Source organism: Sphaerulina musiva, assembly GCF_000320565.1.
Source record: "Sphaerulina musiva SO2202 unplaced genomic scaffold SEPMUscaffold_3, whole genome shotgun sequence".
Lineage (NCBI taxonomy): Eukaryota > Fungi > Ascomycota > Dothideomycetes > Mycosphaerellales > Mycosphaerellaceae > Sphaerulina > Sphaerulina musiva.
Window position 1 is genome coordinate 1933396 of NW_016017385.1, and position 15288 is coordinate 1948683.

Here is a 15288-nt window from a genome sequence, read left to right on the forward strand (position 1 = left end):
ACCTCCCACTTCCACTTCTCTCTCTCTCTCTCTCTCTCTCTCTCTCTCTCTCTCTCTCTCCGTCTCTGACTTCTTCGAGTGTAGAGGTGGGTATAGATACTGATTGGGCTAGGATGAGATGGAAAGAAGAAAAGAAGAAAAGAGAAGAAAACTGGTCTATATGGGGCCGTGCCCTCTTGTAACTTTTGCGTATCATACTAATATCTCACAAGTGTACAGCCTTGTAAAAAAGATATCTATACTTGGCGGATACATGAGATCCGGTTCTCTTCTTTTTTTTTGGTCTTCTTTGTCATGTCATCTTCATCTTCATCTTCATCTTCATCCTCCTCATCCCTCCCTCTCGAGCCATGGCGGCCTTTCGCCAGCGTGAACAAAAAGAAAAAAAATCTTATCTGGCGCCGCATAGTGAGAGATGAAATGACAACACTGGGCAAGATTTCATTTGCCGCATTCATTCCCAAAAGTTTTTCTGAAGCTGAAAAAGCTCAATGTGAACGAGTGAATAGCTTGTACTTCTCCTTCCTTCATTCTCATCATCTCATGACACTTCCCACATTCGCGACCGGTTTTGGAGAATCATCTTTGTACTCTATATCGCAGCTGACGACGAGTGATGCATCGCGCGGCCATGTACAAATACCTAAATGGGTTTCCAGGCTCTTTCACCCTGGGACAACATCTTGGTTGGCACTTGATTGTAGCGTGTGGAAATTGAATCTCTCTCTCTCTCTTTCTCTCTTGCCCAAGCCGGACTACGAAGATCCAGGGCGAGCAGCAGAAAGCAGATTCTGCGACGGCTGTCTTGTCAAGTCGAGCTCCGAGGTTGCTACGGTAGGAGTGCTGCTGGCCGAATCATGGCTTCGTTTCCCTTCGGGCTCGTCGTCGACATCGCTGTTGCTGCGCCGTCGTCGAGAGGGAGGCTCGATCATGTCGAAGGTGCAAGTCTTGTATGGGGACCAAGAGGCTTTGCTTCCTCGGCGATCTCGCTTACTGGCGAAATCACTCGGGAGGAAGACAGACTGAAGTGATGCTCGCCAACCACTTCTTGAGTCAGGCGGTGCTGTGGAATAGCAAACGGTGTCTATTACTGAGTGTCGTCGCACGTCGACGGGTGATTTCGCGGGCAGCTCAACGACCGAGTGTCGTTGTGATCTTGTAGGTGCTCCCAGAAGACTGTTGTGCACATGTTGTGGCAACGTCGCTGCGTGATCATGAGGCATAGTCATAGCACTGTCTTTCCGAGGTGGCAGGTGCATCGGTAACGGCTTGTTGATTCCATAGGCGGGACTGAAGGAATCTTCCAGCTCATGTCCGAAACTCGTATTCCCCCGCTCATGTCGGTCCTTGTGGTGGTGGTGGTGGTGGTGGTCCAGGCCCGTGTGCGAGTAGGCTCGATGTGGCGAATCGATGAAGCGAGAGCCTCGCATGGAATCTTTCGGTAGAAAATGGTGCCCTCTGGAAAGCTGTGCTGCTCTGTCTGTTGCAATGTTGGCCTTTCGTCGCCGTTTTTCTGTGCTCCAGATGAAGCAGACGAGCCCTCCAAGAAGCACAACGACAGGCACTATTACTCCAATAGCGATTTGAGTGGTGGTGGCGAAGCTGCCTCTGCTGCCATCGTCGTGGCCTTGCCCATCATCTCGCTGCATCAAACGAAGGTGAATGAGACCCATGCTGCATTTGTTTCGAGCGGCTGTAAAGGACAGTGTTGTTGGTGCGAGCCGTCACCCAGGCGGGTTAATAATGCTTTCAGGCTGTCTGTCTCAGCAAAGTACCAGCGAAAAGCTCACAAGCAGAGCCTGCGCAATGTCCCAAATACAAGTGCCCCTTACATACCATGTAGTTGCTGGTACATAGTTCCAGGAGCAGCCATATACATGTAAGCGTGTGGTTTGTTGATGATATACTTTGGTCAGCTCTCTACAGTATGCTGTGCGAGGACTATCCTGACCGCAGTGGTTCTTAGGTTCACCAGGATCCAGCACCTACAGCAGTCATGGCATGCTGGGAGCTGCCCAATTCCATGGGCTATAATATCTATATATATTGTTGATTTGCATGGAAAATGCCAAAAAACTAATACCGGTACAGTGGTTCAAATTGTGCAGACCCGACAGTCAGGAGTAATAAAAACAAGACGAACTGGCGGACTGTCCTTCTGATGAGAGGCTTCTGTCATGTCGCGTGCGCTGTGCGCCGTGTGAGCGGAAGTAAACTTTGTCCGGGCATTCAGGTCAGGAGAGAGCCTGACATGAGTGGTTAGTATCAGAAAAGTGTGCTACCGAAGTCACACCACCCTTTGTACCTGTGTTGGTATCCAGTCTGGGCATGGTACGGTCCATGGAAGAGACCAGGCGTCATCGATCGGCCGTGGTATGCACCCCTGTGACATAACAGTACGCGAACTCCCTCAATCTCATCGCAGTAATGCACAATGCGAGCTGTCAGTTGACAATATACGCGATGCATGTGCGTGTGAGTGATGGGCTCAGAGTATTCTCCGTAAAAGGCTCGCGCACGGGATAGGGGAATAGAGACAACCATTTACCAACCTGCCTCTATATCATATAGCACCTGAAACTTTATCCCCGAGAAAGGAAATATCAGCTCAAGGTGCAACCGTGCAAGAACACTATAACGTAGACTTCTTCCTGCCGGCTACTTCATGTTGGGTACGAGCCTTGACATCTCGAATGGAAGGAGATCATCCTTTTGTTCACACAGCAGTATCGAATCTCGTAACATGAAAACTCCCGTTGCTTTCCAAAATGCATTTGACACTTCATATTGAGTGAGTTGCGTCTTCCTACTCGACAATCGACATATCATAGCGATCGTTTCCCAAGTCCCGGATCGCGAAGTGTGCGGGAAACTCTTCACGCGACGTGCGCGGACATAACTCTGCCCGGTGCGAAGACGATGTCGAGAATGCTGTGCCCAACAATGGCCTCCATCAATGCAATGCGCGCATGGCCGGCCAACCACCGCCGTGATGGCCGCTGACTGAGCTTCACCGATCATTAGCGTTCTGTGTCATTCGAACGATCCTCCCAATGGCCTCCGATTGTTCACAAGTTCATATGCAGAATCTGAAGCACGTCGGCCACATTGTGTCTTGATCCTCTTGCCGACCAATAGAACGGTGTGCTCCGCAAAGTTGTCGTCCCTTGACCGCCTCACGTGACTCCAGAACTCTTGGTGACCATAGTCGCATTTATATATCCGATCTACCTCTTTGCCACAAGGCAGATGACTCCCACAAGTAATTTTATTCGCAATGCCGAGATCTCGTCCCAGGTTGCCAGGCAGATTCAGATACCGCGGCATGCAGTCCTCGATGGCCCGGGTGAGATATTGCCATGCGCGTCCGTGCCCTCCTTCTCTTAGGTTCGTCTGGTATGAGGCTCCGCAGCTGCCTGTGGCACATGCAAGGCGGGTAAGGCTCCAGGGGTAGCAAGTATACCGACCGAGATAGCAGTGACTCATCTCGTGCAGCAGGACCTGCAGTACTTTGATAGGCCTTGCCCACAGACAGTGGCTCATGATGTTGATGGCGATAGTTTCAGGATGGTCTTGCGTGGGAGATGGCCACGTCGTGGCCAACGAAGTTGAAGTCGCGCCTGTCAGAACCAAGCGTAATTTGGACCGCGGCAAGTGGCCACAGAAGAAAAGCTCGTTAAATACATCAGCAACATCTTGCAAGACAGCGTGCGTCGGAGGTTCAGTTTTGATGGTGCAGCTCGTTCTCAGTGCCGACCATTTAGTCAGAGCTAGCTTCTGCGTCGGCAGCAGATTTGCGCTGTGGAAAGATGACACTGCCCACTCTGCTATCGCAAAGGCATCGTGTGCCCGATAAGACAATCCCGCAATGCTGGAAATTGTCACGACGTGATGGCTGTACAGTCGAGCACGAGGCTCACAGTCTGGACAAGCACAGCCTCGCAATAAGGCACGAAGAATCACTAAGCCGCACTGTTTCCAGGCTTGCTCTCGTTGAGAGTGATACAGAGCCTGCGCTGCCCATGGATTCTCTCCCGTGGGCTTCTTCTTGTTTCCCTTCTTGCCGGGAAGGATGGAAATGCCGACTCCACTTTGCGCTTTCGTATCCATAGAGGTCTTCAAGAATTCGATGTCGAAGGCGTGTTATTGCGAGTGTATATGACAGAAAAGATGTAAGAGGTCTTCGAGGGGTCGGCGTCGAAGGTGTGCGGTTCAGAATATACCATATAACAGGAAAGAGATTCGGAACTGCCAAATGAACCCACATCCATCGGTACACGTGCGAAGTTGCGAAGGGCTGGCCGAAATAGGTTTCGTGCCGCTCAAAGCACAAGTACGACTCACTCCTTTCAACGAGACAATGCCTCATTTCGAAAGTCGGCAGTGCCTGCAGTTTCATGATGAGTGTCGTACAGCTCTCTGAGACTCTTCCGTCTATGCGGTCCAGTGCGATCCCGTTCTTTCTCCTGATTCATCAATCTCCACGGTCTCTCCTTTGCCTTCCAGTTCACACAACTCAGCCCTGGAAGCGGCACAGTCTGGGCAAGATCTGTCTGCGGCACACTTTTGGAATCAATTGCGAACCTGCCATGGTAATAGCCCATATTGATCTGATCTCTAAAGTGTGCATGTGCGGGGTTGGTCTGGACCTGAAAGATGCGCGACTCCAAGAGAGGTAATGGTGGTGCCTGGAACGGCGTCCGTACAGGACGTGCTGGGGGATTGGGAAGAGTGTCCATGGGCGCATAGCTGGAGGTAGTAGACATGGCCCTCGTCTGTCCTCCAAGGCCCCAAGCACCGCCTGATCGCGACGGTATATGCTGTGCGGGAACCGCCGAGGCTTCTGAGGCTGGTACGGGCGGCGCTGTGGTAGGCGCTGGCGATGGCGATGGCGATGGCGCTGGCCCAGCAATTTCTTCGCCAACAGCTGCTTTGCCCATCCGGAATCGGATCGGGCTCCTCTTCATGCACTGCATCGCCGCCTCCTCGTGCTTGAAGATGACCAGCGCGGTAGTGGGCGCAGACAGGGCATCGTATTTCAGATTTTTGAAGTACTCGACCTCTCCAAATGCAGAGATCAAGCGCAGGATCTCACGAGACTCGCCCAGATTGGACGGTCTCGGTGTGATGCGAAGATGCACTGCGCGGTTGGTGAGTGGGCGCGCGAGAGATGCCATGTTCGGCGTGCGGTCAAGAGTCCAGTGTGAAAGTTGAGCGGAGTTAATCAGAGTGTTTTGGGCCAATGATAGTTGGATGGATCTGATTGGCTCGCTTACAAGCACGCTAGCTCATGTTTGAAGCTCAAGTTTTTCTATACCAAATTCTTGGTGTGGTCAAAGCGCCTGAAAATCCAGCTTCACGCCGAATACCTTTTCTGAACACCCAACATCATCAAAAACATCGCGATTGGCCTCGTCAAACTCGCGAGGAATCACGGCCGAGACAAAATTCAGAGGATCATGAACAATGTTACGTAGGTCATTAATGATTGGGTGAGATATGAGCGGCACTACTGCATGTCCGCGGAACTCCTCTATTCGTACCAGACTTCAGGAAAATTATCTTCTCGTCAGCCAATCCTTTTTCGACTGAAAGACACCGCTCGGAGGTAGGCTGCCGAGCATTTTACTTGATCTTCTGTCTCCGCTACGGAAAGTAACGGTCTGTCACCAGGATGTATGAGCTGCCACTACTACCAGTTGATCCGTCCTCCCCATCCACGAGCAACCTCTCGCACCAGCGCTTCTCTCACCAGACTCACCACCTCTTCCTCGCTCCCTCCGATCCCGCCATCAACAAGCCCTTGTCTCCAGTCCCAAGCACGTTGAATGCGTTCTCCCTTTTGAGCATCTATCGCAACACTCTCGGCCATCAATTCCCAGCTGGAGCCAACGCTCTTGCTCAGGTCTTCCTGGCTATTTTGCTTCCCTCGCCCCTTCTGGCCAAACGGTCCCGTACCAGTGTTGATCTCGTCTCGGTAGGCGCCCAAGCTCGCGGAAAGTAGTGATTCGGCGTTTTCGCGTATTCGTGGCGGAGCGGCGATGAAGTCCTCTAGAATTGCAAGCAAGCCGAAGACGTGCTGTTGCGTGAAGATTCGTTTGTCTTGGCCAAGAAAGGGTAGACACTCGCCGAACAAAGCTAGTATGCCTTCGGCTGGAATGACAGTTTCTGCTTCTGGATCAAAGAGTCCGCCTGGGATACAATCTGCTGCACTCTTCATGACAGCAGACAAAGATGCGGCAGCTTGACGGCGGCGCTCGAGAGGCTTGAGAGGTGACGCCGAGTTAGCCAGCATGTCCTGATCGCGAAGATCGTAGAATTTGCGAAGCATAGCATAGCCGCTGAGATGTGAGGCCAGTAGCTGGGCGGCCTCTAAATCAACGTGTCCAAGATCGGTGAGTGCCACGCGTTCGTGACTTATGAGTGATTGGAGCTTGGGGTCGATGTTGCGCGCCGCGGGCATTGACACCGAATGCAGAAGGCACAGCGATGTCAGCAGCGATACTGTGTCTTTCAACTTCTCTTTCGCTTGCGCCCGCGCATAGTATATTAATGCAAGCCCATACGACTTCGTATTCTCGGCCAGATGGTCCGCGTAGCGCTCTGCTATACTTCGTCGTTGTTCGTGCTGTTCAAGCCGATCGCACACATCAAGTACTTTATCGACCGTGGTATCATTGGTCAATGGCAAACGATCCAACAAGTCGCCAATTTTCGTGTTTGCGGTAGCAGTCTGATCGAGTCGGTTCAGGACTGCCACGGCCATTTCCCAGCCATCCTTGTCGCTGATCTGAACTGCTGTCAGAGTCATACAATTTATGAGTGGAGAAGGATATCTTACTGTTTCTTTGCCGGCCAGCAGGTCGGCATACTCGATCAGAATCTCGTCGCGACTGACCTCATCTTTATTCTCCTGAGGCGCTCCATACGACAGCACAAGAAGGTCTTCCTGAGAAAGCCCTTCTTGACTTAACGCTCCACCTCTGCTGCTGGGGCGTGCAAGAGGAAGCCAGCCTCCTAAAGCAGCCACCTCCACTACAGAGACTGCGACGGGCATGCTCATGGTCCGCAAGATGCCAATGACGCTACTGACCTGGTCTTCCATGATACAGCCCAGACCAACTTGCACTGTGTCAGTTGTGTCAGGTCGAAACACGGTGTCAAGGATCTGGCGACCAGTCTTGTCATCCTCAATTGTCTGGTCCTGCACTCTGAGGTATGCGTCGGCCAATCTCCTCCGATAAGCGGCCAGCGGTGCTACATCGACTTCGCGCGTTCTATCTCGTCCTCTCTTGATGGGATTTGGGTTGGCGCTTGCATTCAGGTCTGATTCATCTGAACCGTCCCACCAGATGGTCAGATAGAGAGCAGCCTCTAGCCATTCTTGCGAGGTCATCAGTATTTGATCCGGTTGGCCAAGAACGAGTCCATAAATCAGCCTCAGGTTCTCGTATATCGTCCACGGGACTCGACTCGATGCTCTCCGACTAGCCGTGGACATGTTCATGCTTGCTCCCAGACTGCGTTGGAAAACATTCTCTCCATTCAAAGACTCGCCCAGATCGTCACCTTCAGCAAACGCTTCTAGCTCGTCCGACACTGCTTTCACGCGGCCACGGAACACAGCCCACTCAGTGCTCTTCACATCCCAGTTGCTATAACGATGCCCGGGGCATTCGCCCAGCACGTTAATACAGTCCTGTACCACCTCCACAACGTTATCGTACTGTCTGCCATGATAACCTGGGTGATCGGCCCCATCGTCAAGTGCGGTATCTGCGTAATCCCATTTGGCATCTGCCAACAATCTGATGACTCTCCCAATGTGTCCACGCAGAAGGTTCGCGTAGACAATGTCCCAGAACGACTCGTGCGCAGAAGGCGCGGGTTCGTTCAGATGGACCGCGTCGTAGTCGTCCGGGAATGGCTGGTGGTAGGTCTCCAGCCACTCGAGCAGGGCCCGCGGGACTGTTGCGTTGTGGGAAGGGGGAGGCACCGAGCCATTCCGCAGACGACCACCGGGCTGCGGCTGGCGAGTGTTCGTGTGTGGATGATGCAGTTGCAAGAGTAGAGAAGCCAGGTAATTGGCTTGCGTGAAGCTGTCCTTCGCCTTAGGCCCTATGGCGCCCGCTTTAGTCTGCACATCACTGTGTTGCCTCCACGTCTTGGTCAACTCTGTCACGCTCTCCACCAGCGCGGCCTCTCCTTCGATGACTCTTCGCTGTATTTTCGCATCGATTTCCGACACGATGTGCTCGCTCTGCAGAATCACAATGTCTGGTTCCGCCAAAGCTGCGGGTCTACTGTTGCTCATCGTGCTTCGTGCCACCTCCGCGATACCACTATTCTCGCGTACTGTGCCGTATGCATCGCGTTTGAGCCCTCGAGGCGGAGTGGGCGCTGCGGGTCGTGGGTGGAAGCCAGACTGAGCTGACTCTCGGAAATCGTATTTGCTGTCACCTGCATCCATCGCATCGTCATCGTCGTCGTCGGAGAAGTCATCATCATCGTCTTCCGGCACTGAAAAGCCAGGCTTCTTTCGCGCAAATCTGTTGGGACTCTTGGTCGGGTTGTACGAGCTTCTGCCAAAGCGCGAGCTTCGCGGAGGCTCACCAGCGGGCGTAGTTGATTTGCCCGTGTGTTCCAGCCATGTGGGAGGCTGCCCGGCTGGTGTCGTGGATTGGTGTGTGTGTACCGATCGTCCTGGCGTGCTTGGCGGCCCAAAGAAAGACATTCTGGTGAATGTGGGTGATGTGTTTGTCAGACCAGGTAATGCACCTGTATGTATGTAGGTACAGGTAGGTGACAGTGGAGTGCAGAGGCTCCAGAAACATCGAAGTCGCGAACGAAGCGCGTCGATTGGTTCAGCTCCTATGCCGACTCTCCGTCCATCCACGGGATGCCAAGCCACCTTTTCCGCCTGAGGTTCTACAGAACTACTACAGGTACCTACCTAGGTATGTAGGAGGTACCTTATGTCCTTTGGCTGACTCGGAATGACGGAAACAAAGCATATACCGCGAGCAGAAGCATCGGCTCGCGACGGAGAAGGCACTGACCAAATAAAAAATGCAGTAGAAGTACATGTAGCTCCTAAGTAGTAGTAGTTACTAAGGAAGTACATACTCAATACCCGGACTTCTTTGACACGACACGAACGTGCTCGAAGAATTGGAAAGACGGCAACAAAATACACAGAACATGCAGCCCCGGAATTGAACCAGGTACCATCCTGCTGCGACATTCACTTCACGGCGCCTGGGGGCTGCAGTCTTCGTCGGGTATCGGTCATGATATCATACATCGTGGCAGCGGCCAATGTGCAAAAAGGCCGCCCCTGTTCTCAGTTTCTGTTTCTGCCTGTGATCTCTATCGCCAAGCAATACTCAGTCGTCGTCATTCGGCGACACTATCGCGTCTCTTCTCGTCTGCCTCCAATTGGCACTTGTGGGTTTGCAGTTGCACAGTGCCTCCTTGAGCAAAGTACTAGGTCCATCCTTGAAGGCGATGCCCACTGCAATAGCCAAAGTCATGCTAAACTTCAGCCATAGTAGAGGCGAGTGCTTCCAGCGGCGCTGATTGTGCGGGCAGTGCTTAGCTAGTCCCTTAGATGATGCTCGCTTCTTGCCCTTGCCAGCGACCAGACCGCGGCTGCGAAGCGCGTTGGCCCCGGTCGACGACGAAGGGGGAGGTGTCTGATATAGCTGGCCATACTCCAATCCTTCGTCAGTGCTTCGGAGCCTGAGAGGTGTATTTTCGAGAAGATGCTGCTCGGCGTCGTCGTCGTCCTTGCAGCAAGACAATCTGGCATAATATCGACGCTTTGCCATTGGACCCAGTAATATCCCCACGAGCCACCATTGTATGGACAGCAGTGGTCTCGGAATGTGCAATCGTGCCTGTGCTCTCTCAATTAAGTACTTAGCCATATTCAAAGGCGAAGCAGCGATGTCACCAAAGAAGTCGCGGAGGGAATCGAGTGTGGACATCGATGTGGTTGACTGTACACCAAGAGTCTTACTGCTGGCACTGGGCTGCAACTTTGGAGGAAACATGTGTCGGGGCATCGTGGTGATTGCTGTAGATGAGTTTGAGGGGAAGCGCACTTCTGTTGCCGCTTTCGGTGGGGACCCCGAGCCGCTGAGATGATTGTCGCCAGCCTCTAGCGCAGAAGGACTCGAGCTAGGATGTATGACTGTGGCAGCGTCTTCAGAATATTCGAAAACATGCGATGGTCGGACACTCACACCCGAACATGATTGGGCTGCCTCCAACTCATCCATCAAGTTTCGGCCAATAGGCCCTGCAATCGACGAGCCAAGGGAGTCGAAGTTTCTGGTCATCACTTGCGACCGCGCTGGTGATATCTGCTCATCGAGGTTGCAATCCAATAGCGCGTCGTACTCGCTGGAGAAGTTCGCACCATGCTGACGGGCACTCGGTACATTGTCTTCGTTCCTCATCTCGTCCGCGTCAGCCAGTGCTTGAAAGTCTGGAAACGAAGAGCCACGGAGTGGTACAGGCGAACCGTCGGCGCTGATCTTGCTGGAAGCTCGGCGACGGTGTGCTGGCGGACTGCCCTGGGCCACCATAGCTTGGTCTGGAGACATGGGAAAAGACGCCTCAAAGCCGAATTCGCCTCGCCCGAAAGGAGGAGCTGAAGCTGGCTCGCAGTGCGTTGTTGACGGGAGTATCAGTGATTTTGGCCCTATGCTACCAGCGCCAAAACGCCGCATCCTTCGCACAGGTTTCTTTGCATTGGACTGATGCATTCCATTTACAGAGAAACCACACGTCTCGGACTGGGTCATCTCTTCCTCCGAAGACGTGAGATCCGGCGAGAATGACACATTCAAGGGTGAAATGGGCTGGCTCGTGCCAAACCTGAACTGAACTGGAGATGTCGGCATGGTCATTGCATGACGCTCCGGAGATCTGGCCAAGGAGTTTGCAGTGGGTACACGAGGCAAAAGAGACTGCGGCCTCGTGTGTCGTGGGCGTCCTGCAGGGTGTGCATGTAAGTCGAGCTTCGTGGGCGATGCCGCGAGCAGATCGGAGAAGAACTCGATCCTCTTCTCCATGTTGACGTTCGCAGTCTCGGTAGCATCGAGGGCTTCGGTGGTGGTGCTGAGTTGACTTTCTAATTCTTGGATGCGATACTGAGACTCTTCCACCGCTTCTTCGAGGGCGCGTAGCTGCGCTCGCAAGGCCTGTTCAACCACATAACACTTATCGACCTCATCTCGCACACGGCTGGCGAACTGGGTCTCCCAGTCCTCAATCTCATCTTGGAGGCGCGACACTTCCGCCTTCATATGGCGCATATTCGAAGACTGCTCGCGAGTCACACTTGGCGAGTTGACCGCTTGCAACTGTGCTTGTGCAGCGCTGAGCTCTTCCTCTAGATGATCGACATATTTCCGGGTTTCTGCACTAATGGAACGCCGTGGCCTGCTCGACATCTTCGACACTCGTGCTCGTGCAGTATTCGGTCTGGAGTGCTGTTTTGTTGGCGCAGGAGGGGATTCCAGACATTCTCCAGATGAGTCGAGCTTGCCCTCTGCAGTCAAGAACTTGCCAGAAGCCGCGCGTGGCCTCACGCGTCTTGCTCGTAAGGTGCCAAGAGCGCCCGCTGCATGATCAATCTCGCGCAATACTGGGTTCTGCTCGTGAGTGGGTGCTGTGAAGCTGTTGTCGCGTGCTCTGTCTCCCGATGGCGATATGTTTTCGGCATCCGATGATGGCGATTGCTGTCCCAACCACGTAGAGGAGGCATTGGAGGTGGTGGTGGAGGTGGATGGCAGGGACTTTGGGGTCACTTGTCTCACAGTAGGAGGTCCCCGGAAGCCAGCACTTCGCAACTGCAACCTGCGTGTGCGGGCAGAGTCCAATCTCTGCGCGGGCGATTGCTGCAAAGACATGCTGTCATGCTCTGCGGCGGAAGTATGCAGGGGTGTCGCCATAGTGGCACAAAATACCAATTGAGCTGTTGTTGTGGTCACATTGGAGGTCGCGTCTGGAGGGCCTGGAGAAGTACAGGTAGGTACCTGGTATGTAAGGTACCTCTTGTTGATGCCGTTGGAGATTACACCTGTTGGCGGGCCCGGGAATCTGCGTTCAATGGGAGCATTTCGATCCTGCCGGCCGTAGAACTACAGTACTACTCGAGGCCGCCTCGACACTGACATGGAAGAGTGGTACAAGCAATATGAGGGTCCTTCTAGAAATCGGTGGTGGGAGCTGTTTCCTGGACGACCATACTACTGCGAGATACAACGCTAGTGCACTAGTACATAGCATACTTCTAGAGTGCCGAGGCCCACACGCGACGCGCAATCACGTGGCCAAAATAATTCGTCTTCGTTCTCGTCTTCTCCAACGTCGTCGTCCGTTCTGTTGTCGACTAATGGCAGTAAGTATCAGCAGATCTGTCTGGACTCGTCCTATGTTTCCTTTCCAACGGCCCATCATGGTGCTCTTGAGACCATTCCACCTGGTCGTTTGGTTGAGTGGACGAGCTGATTTCCCACGGCATTTCTCTGCCACGATGGCAATCCTGCTCACGGCATCCCACGAGCTACCTACACGATATTCTGCGGCGTGCAGCAGTCCTGACATCCGCTGCTGTGGATGCTACCGATCGGCCTGGGCAGTATTGGATGCAATCTTTCCCACGAGGATCCATGGAATGAGATAGTTGTCTTGGTAGTGCCATCCGGTATACCGCATGACAATGAGGCAAGGTAAGAAAGGCAACAGCCTAAGGTACCACGACAGAGGAAACATCAGCATGGGCTACTTGCCTGATCAAACATCGCGCACCCCTTGTCACCGCGGACTATAGAAAGAGCAGCATTTTGGCTAGAAGACACTACGCGAGTTCAATCGTTCGCGCTTTGGAGCAGGTGGACAATATCGCGCAAGCAGTCGCAGTCGCCAATGACCGACTGACGAACAGACTGACTACGGAACATCGTCGCTCGTGACTCCATGTTCGCAACCTGCTTACTGGCTTCGGGTCACTGCACAGTCTCTTGTGGAAGGCGTATCTTGAGGACCTCGGGTCCCGCTATGGTGGTGAGGTAGCCTACGTGTGCTGTTTTGACGAAAAAGCCATGTCGTCGTAGCTCTCGTGATATCGGAGTGGAATGCGAGAGTTGTGATGCACAAGTCATCACACTTGTTTTGTCTGTCGAAGTCTCCATTTCGTCGGAACCATAAGCTGAGCGATCTGTCTCCTTGACGTGGGAACTTTTACCACAGATGAATGATGAGAAGCAGCTGTCTGCTATTGGCTGCCCGAGCAGCGCCAGAAATTTTCAATGCCAATGCAAATGGACAAGTCATGTCGGCGACTCGTCGTGGTCTAGTTACAAATGCTTGTAGCGTGGCCTGCTAGTCGCTCCGTGCTGGCAGATCTCAGCGGGATGAGCATTGTGAGGACCGTGTCGTGGGTCGACACGCGTGTAAGCGATTTAGGCGATCCTGAAAGCATACCTACCGTAGTCTTTCCAGTATTGACAACATCGGGATGAGATGTTGAGGTAGATACCTGGTAGGTTCGTACAGGTGCAGGCTGTGCGTTCACGACCAAGAAGTCCACCTCCACCTCTATCGGGTTCTTATGAGGGGCGCATGTCAATTTATTTGTTGACAATGTCTGAGAAGGGGCTCACACCATCACGATGAGACGGGCTGAACATGACAAGAGCCTGGCACGATTCAGTTCACACATTTGCACCCAATGCACCTGTACTACCTGTTTACCTGGTACTCCTGGAGCTTCATGATTTGCTCAACTCTGCTGCTGGAAGTGCAATCGACTTCACATTGACTATTTCTGATACGCCACTAAAATACTATCGCAACGCTGAGACAAGAGTGGTCTGCCCCTGTGCAGCTTGCGATATGCACATCCAATAGACTACGATAAGTCCCGTTCCAGCGACACCATAGGACAGGTGAAAAGGGAGGGAGGGGCGATTGCATCTGTTCTGCAGCGGACATGATGCAAGACCAAAAGAAAGCCGCACCCACACATCCCTTTTTGGGAAGACCCACTTCCCACTGACGGTTTCTCAACAGCGGTCCGGCAGTGATCAGCGTGCCCGGGCGCGGGCGACTAGGTGGTTTCACATTTGTGCGCCCGAAGTGTTTGCGATGAACAATAGCTTTGATCAAACTGCGAGCAGCAGCAGCAGCAACAGCTTTTCGACCCGCGCATCTCATCACTTTTCTACTTTGTTCGAGGCACAACACGAGAACTCTCAGAACCGATGGTATCCGTGGACCGTGATCGCCTGAGCATATATGGCAATCTCCCTCGAACATGTCGCCTACATCGATAGGCTGGTCGTTGAGGAAGAAGTCTGCGCTAGTGCAGATCAGCGGATTTGCTTGTTTGGCCCACTGACGAATCGTAAGGCTGAGAGGAATTAAACACGATGCGACTCCTCCTGCTCGAAGCGGGCCGCCGTGACCGCTCACGTGCGGCAATGATGAATTGAATGGATGGGAGGATGGATGGGGTTAGGATACCGCTACTACTGGGTAGAGTCAGTGGGAGGGCCAGTCGGAGGCGTGGGGTGGAGACGGGACGACCCAATGGAAATGCGTCCCAAAGTTGAATTTTCGGCAGTTTGAGAGTCGCTTGGTGGGTGGATGCATCATGCATGGATAGAATTAGGTGTTGTTGAATTGGCATTTAGCACCTCTTCAGAACGACCTAGGTACAGGTGGCTTAGTGGTACGGTACCGTCCACCTCCCCTGGTAGGAGGTACCTCCCAGGACCCAGAGCTACTATTGATTGATGGTGTGACGACGACGCGCGTTCGTGCTTACAGTAGAGCATCTACTGTATGTGTATCTAATGTACCTTACACACTTCTACCTCACTTCCATCGATTGCCTCCTGCACGAGGTGCATACATGTACTGTACCCTCGCGCAAGAGAGACACAATCATCATCATCACAATAACTGGGACCCGGCATGCTCTAGCGCACATGTCATGGGATAGACCACTGCTTGAGGTGGAAGCATCTCCGCCGCTGGTGTGGCTTGGCCGCTGTGGTCGACTCGGCGTGGGCACAGGGGCGGCGAAATAGGGCAATAGGACAGGGCTTGAGCCTTGTGGGCTGTCTCTCTCTCTCTCTCCCCTTTCTCCATTACTCCATTGCCCCATTGCTCCAGCGCTGGTGGGTAATATGTGTGTGTGAGTTTCGGGCGGCGTGCAGCCGTACGCGCAGCACGTTAGGCGTAAGCGAGCGGCAGAAAAACGACTAGGTT

At 53.1% G+C, this 15288-nt stretch overlaps 5 protein-coding genes across 5 annotated transcripts; 1 reads left to right on the forward strand and 4 right to left on the reverse strand.

Annotated features, from left to right (window-relative positions):
• The first annotated feature begins 1351 nt into the window (after nt 1-1351).
• SEPMUDRAFT_124754 (uncharacterized protein) lies at nt 1352-2368 on the forward strand. The gene is made up of 2 exons (XM_016901934.1): nt 1352-1754; nt 1837-2368. The coding sequence occupies exons 1-2, from the start codon at nt 1449-1451 to the stop codon at nt 1855-1857; spliced, it is 327 nt and encodes a 108-aa protein (XP_016762752.1). The 5' UTR covers nt 1352-1448; the 3' UTR covers nt 1858-2368.
• A 158-nt stretch (nt 2369-2526) lies between these two features.
• On the reverse strand, nt 2527-5177 carry SEPMUDRAFT_63191 (uncharacterized protein). Its single transcript, XM_016909627.1, has one exon. The coding sequence runs from the start codon at nt 4108-4110 to the stop codon at nt 3034-3036; it is 1077 nt and encodes a 358-aa protein (XP_016762753.1). The 5' UTR covers nt 4111-5177; the 3' UTR covers nt 2527-3033.
• On the reverse strand, nt 4350-5177 carry SEPMUDRAFT_106927 (uncharacterized protein; the record flags this gene model as incomplete). The annotated part of the gene is made up of 1 exon (XM_016900658.1): nt 4350-5177. The coding sequence occupies one exon, from the start codon at nt 5175-5177 to the stop codon at nt 4350-4352; it is 828 nt and encodes a 275-aa protein (XP_016762754.1).
• A 356-nt stretch (nt 5178-5533) lies between these two features.
• On the reverse strand, nt 5534-8781 carry SEPMUDRAFT_63194 (uncharacterized protein). The gene is made up of 2 exons (XM_016909628.1): nt 6842-8781; nt 5534-6790 (listed from the first exon to the last, which is right to left on the reverse strand). Exons 1-2 carry the CDS (start codon nt 8732-8734, stop codon nt 5693-5695), a joined length of 2991 nt encoding a protein of 996 aa, XP_016762755.1. The 5' UTR covers nt 8735-8781; the 3' UTR covers nt 5534-5692.
• A 605-nt stretch (nt 8782-9386) lies between these two features.
• Nucleotides 9387-11963, reverse strand: SEPMUDRAFT_106929 (uncharacterized protein; the record flags this gene model as incomplete). The annotated part of the gene is made up of 1 exon (XM_016900659.1): nt 9387-11963. The coding sequence occupies one exon, from the start codon at nt 11961-11963 to the stop codon at nt 9387-9389; it is 2577 nt and encodes an 858-aa protein (XP_016762756.1).
• Between the last annotated feature and the right edge of the window lie 3325 nt (nt 11964-15288).

What these genes read in the sequence shown, in the direction of transcription:
- SEPMUDRAFT_124754 (XM_016901934.1), top strand. Translation starts at nt 1,449, where the DNA reads ATGGTGCCCTCTGGAAAGCTGTGCTGCTCTGTCTGTTGCAATGTTGGC. An exon ending in GGGTTAATAATGCTTTCAGG is followed by an intron (nt 1,755 to 1,836) that starts CTGTCTGTCTCA and finishes CCCCTTACATAC; the next exon opens with CATGTAGTTGCTGGTACATA.
- SEPMUDRAFT_63191 (XM_016909627.1), bottom strand. Translation starts at nt 4,110, where the DNA reads ATGGATACGAAAGCGCAAAGTGGAGTCGGCATTTCCATCCTTCCCGGC.
- SEPMUDRAFT_63194 (XM_016909628.1), bottom strand. Translation starts at nt 8,734, where the DNA reads ATGTCTTTCTTTGGGCCGCCAAGCACGCCAGGACGATCGGTACACACA. An exon ending in TGCTGGCCGGCAAAGAAACA is followed by an intron (nt 6,791 to 6,841) that starts GTAAGATATCCT and finishes ACAGCAGTTCAG; the next exon opens with ATCAGCGACAAGGATGGCTG.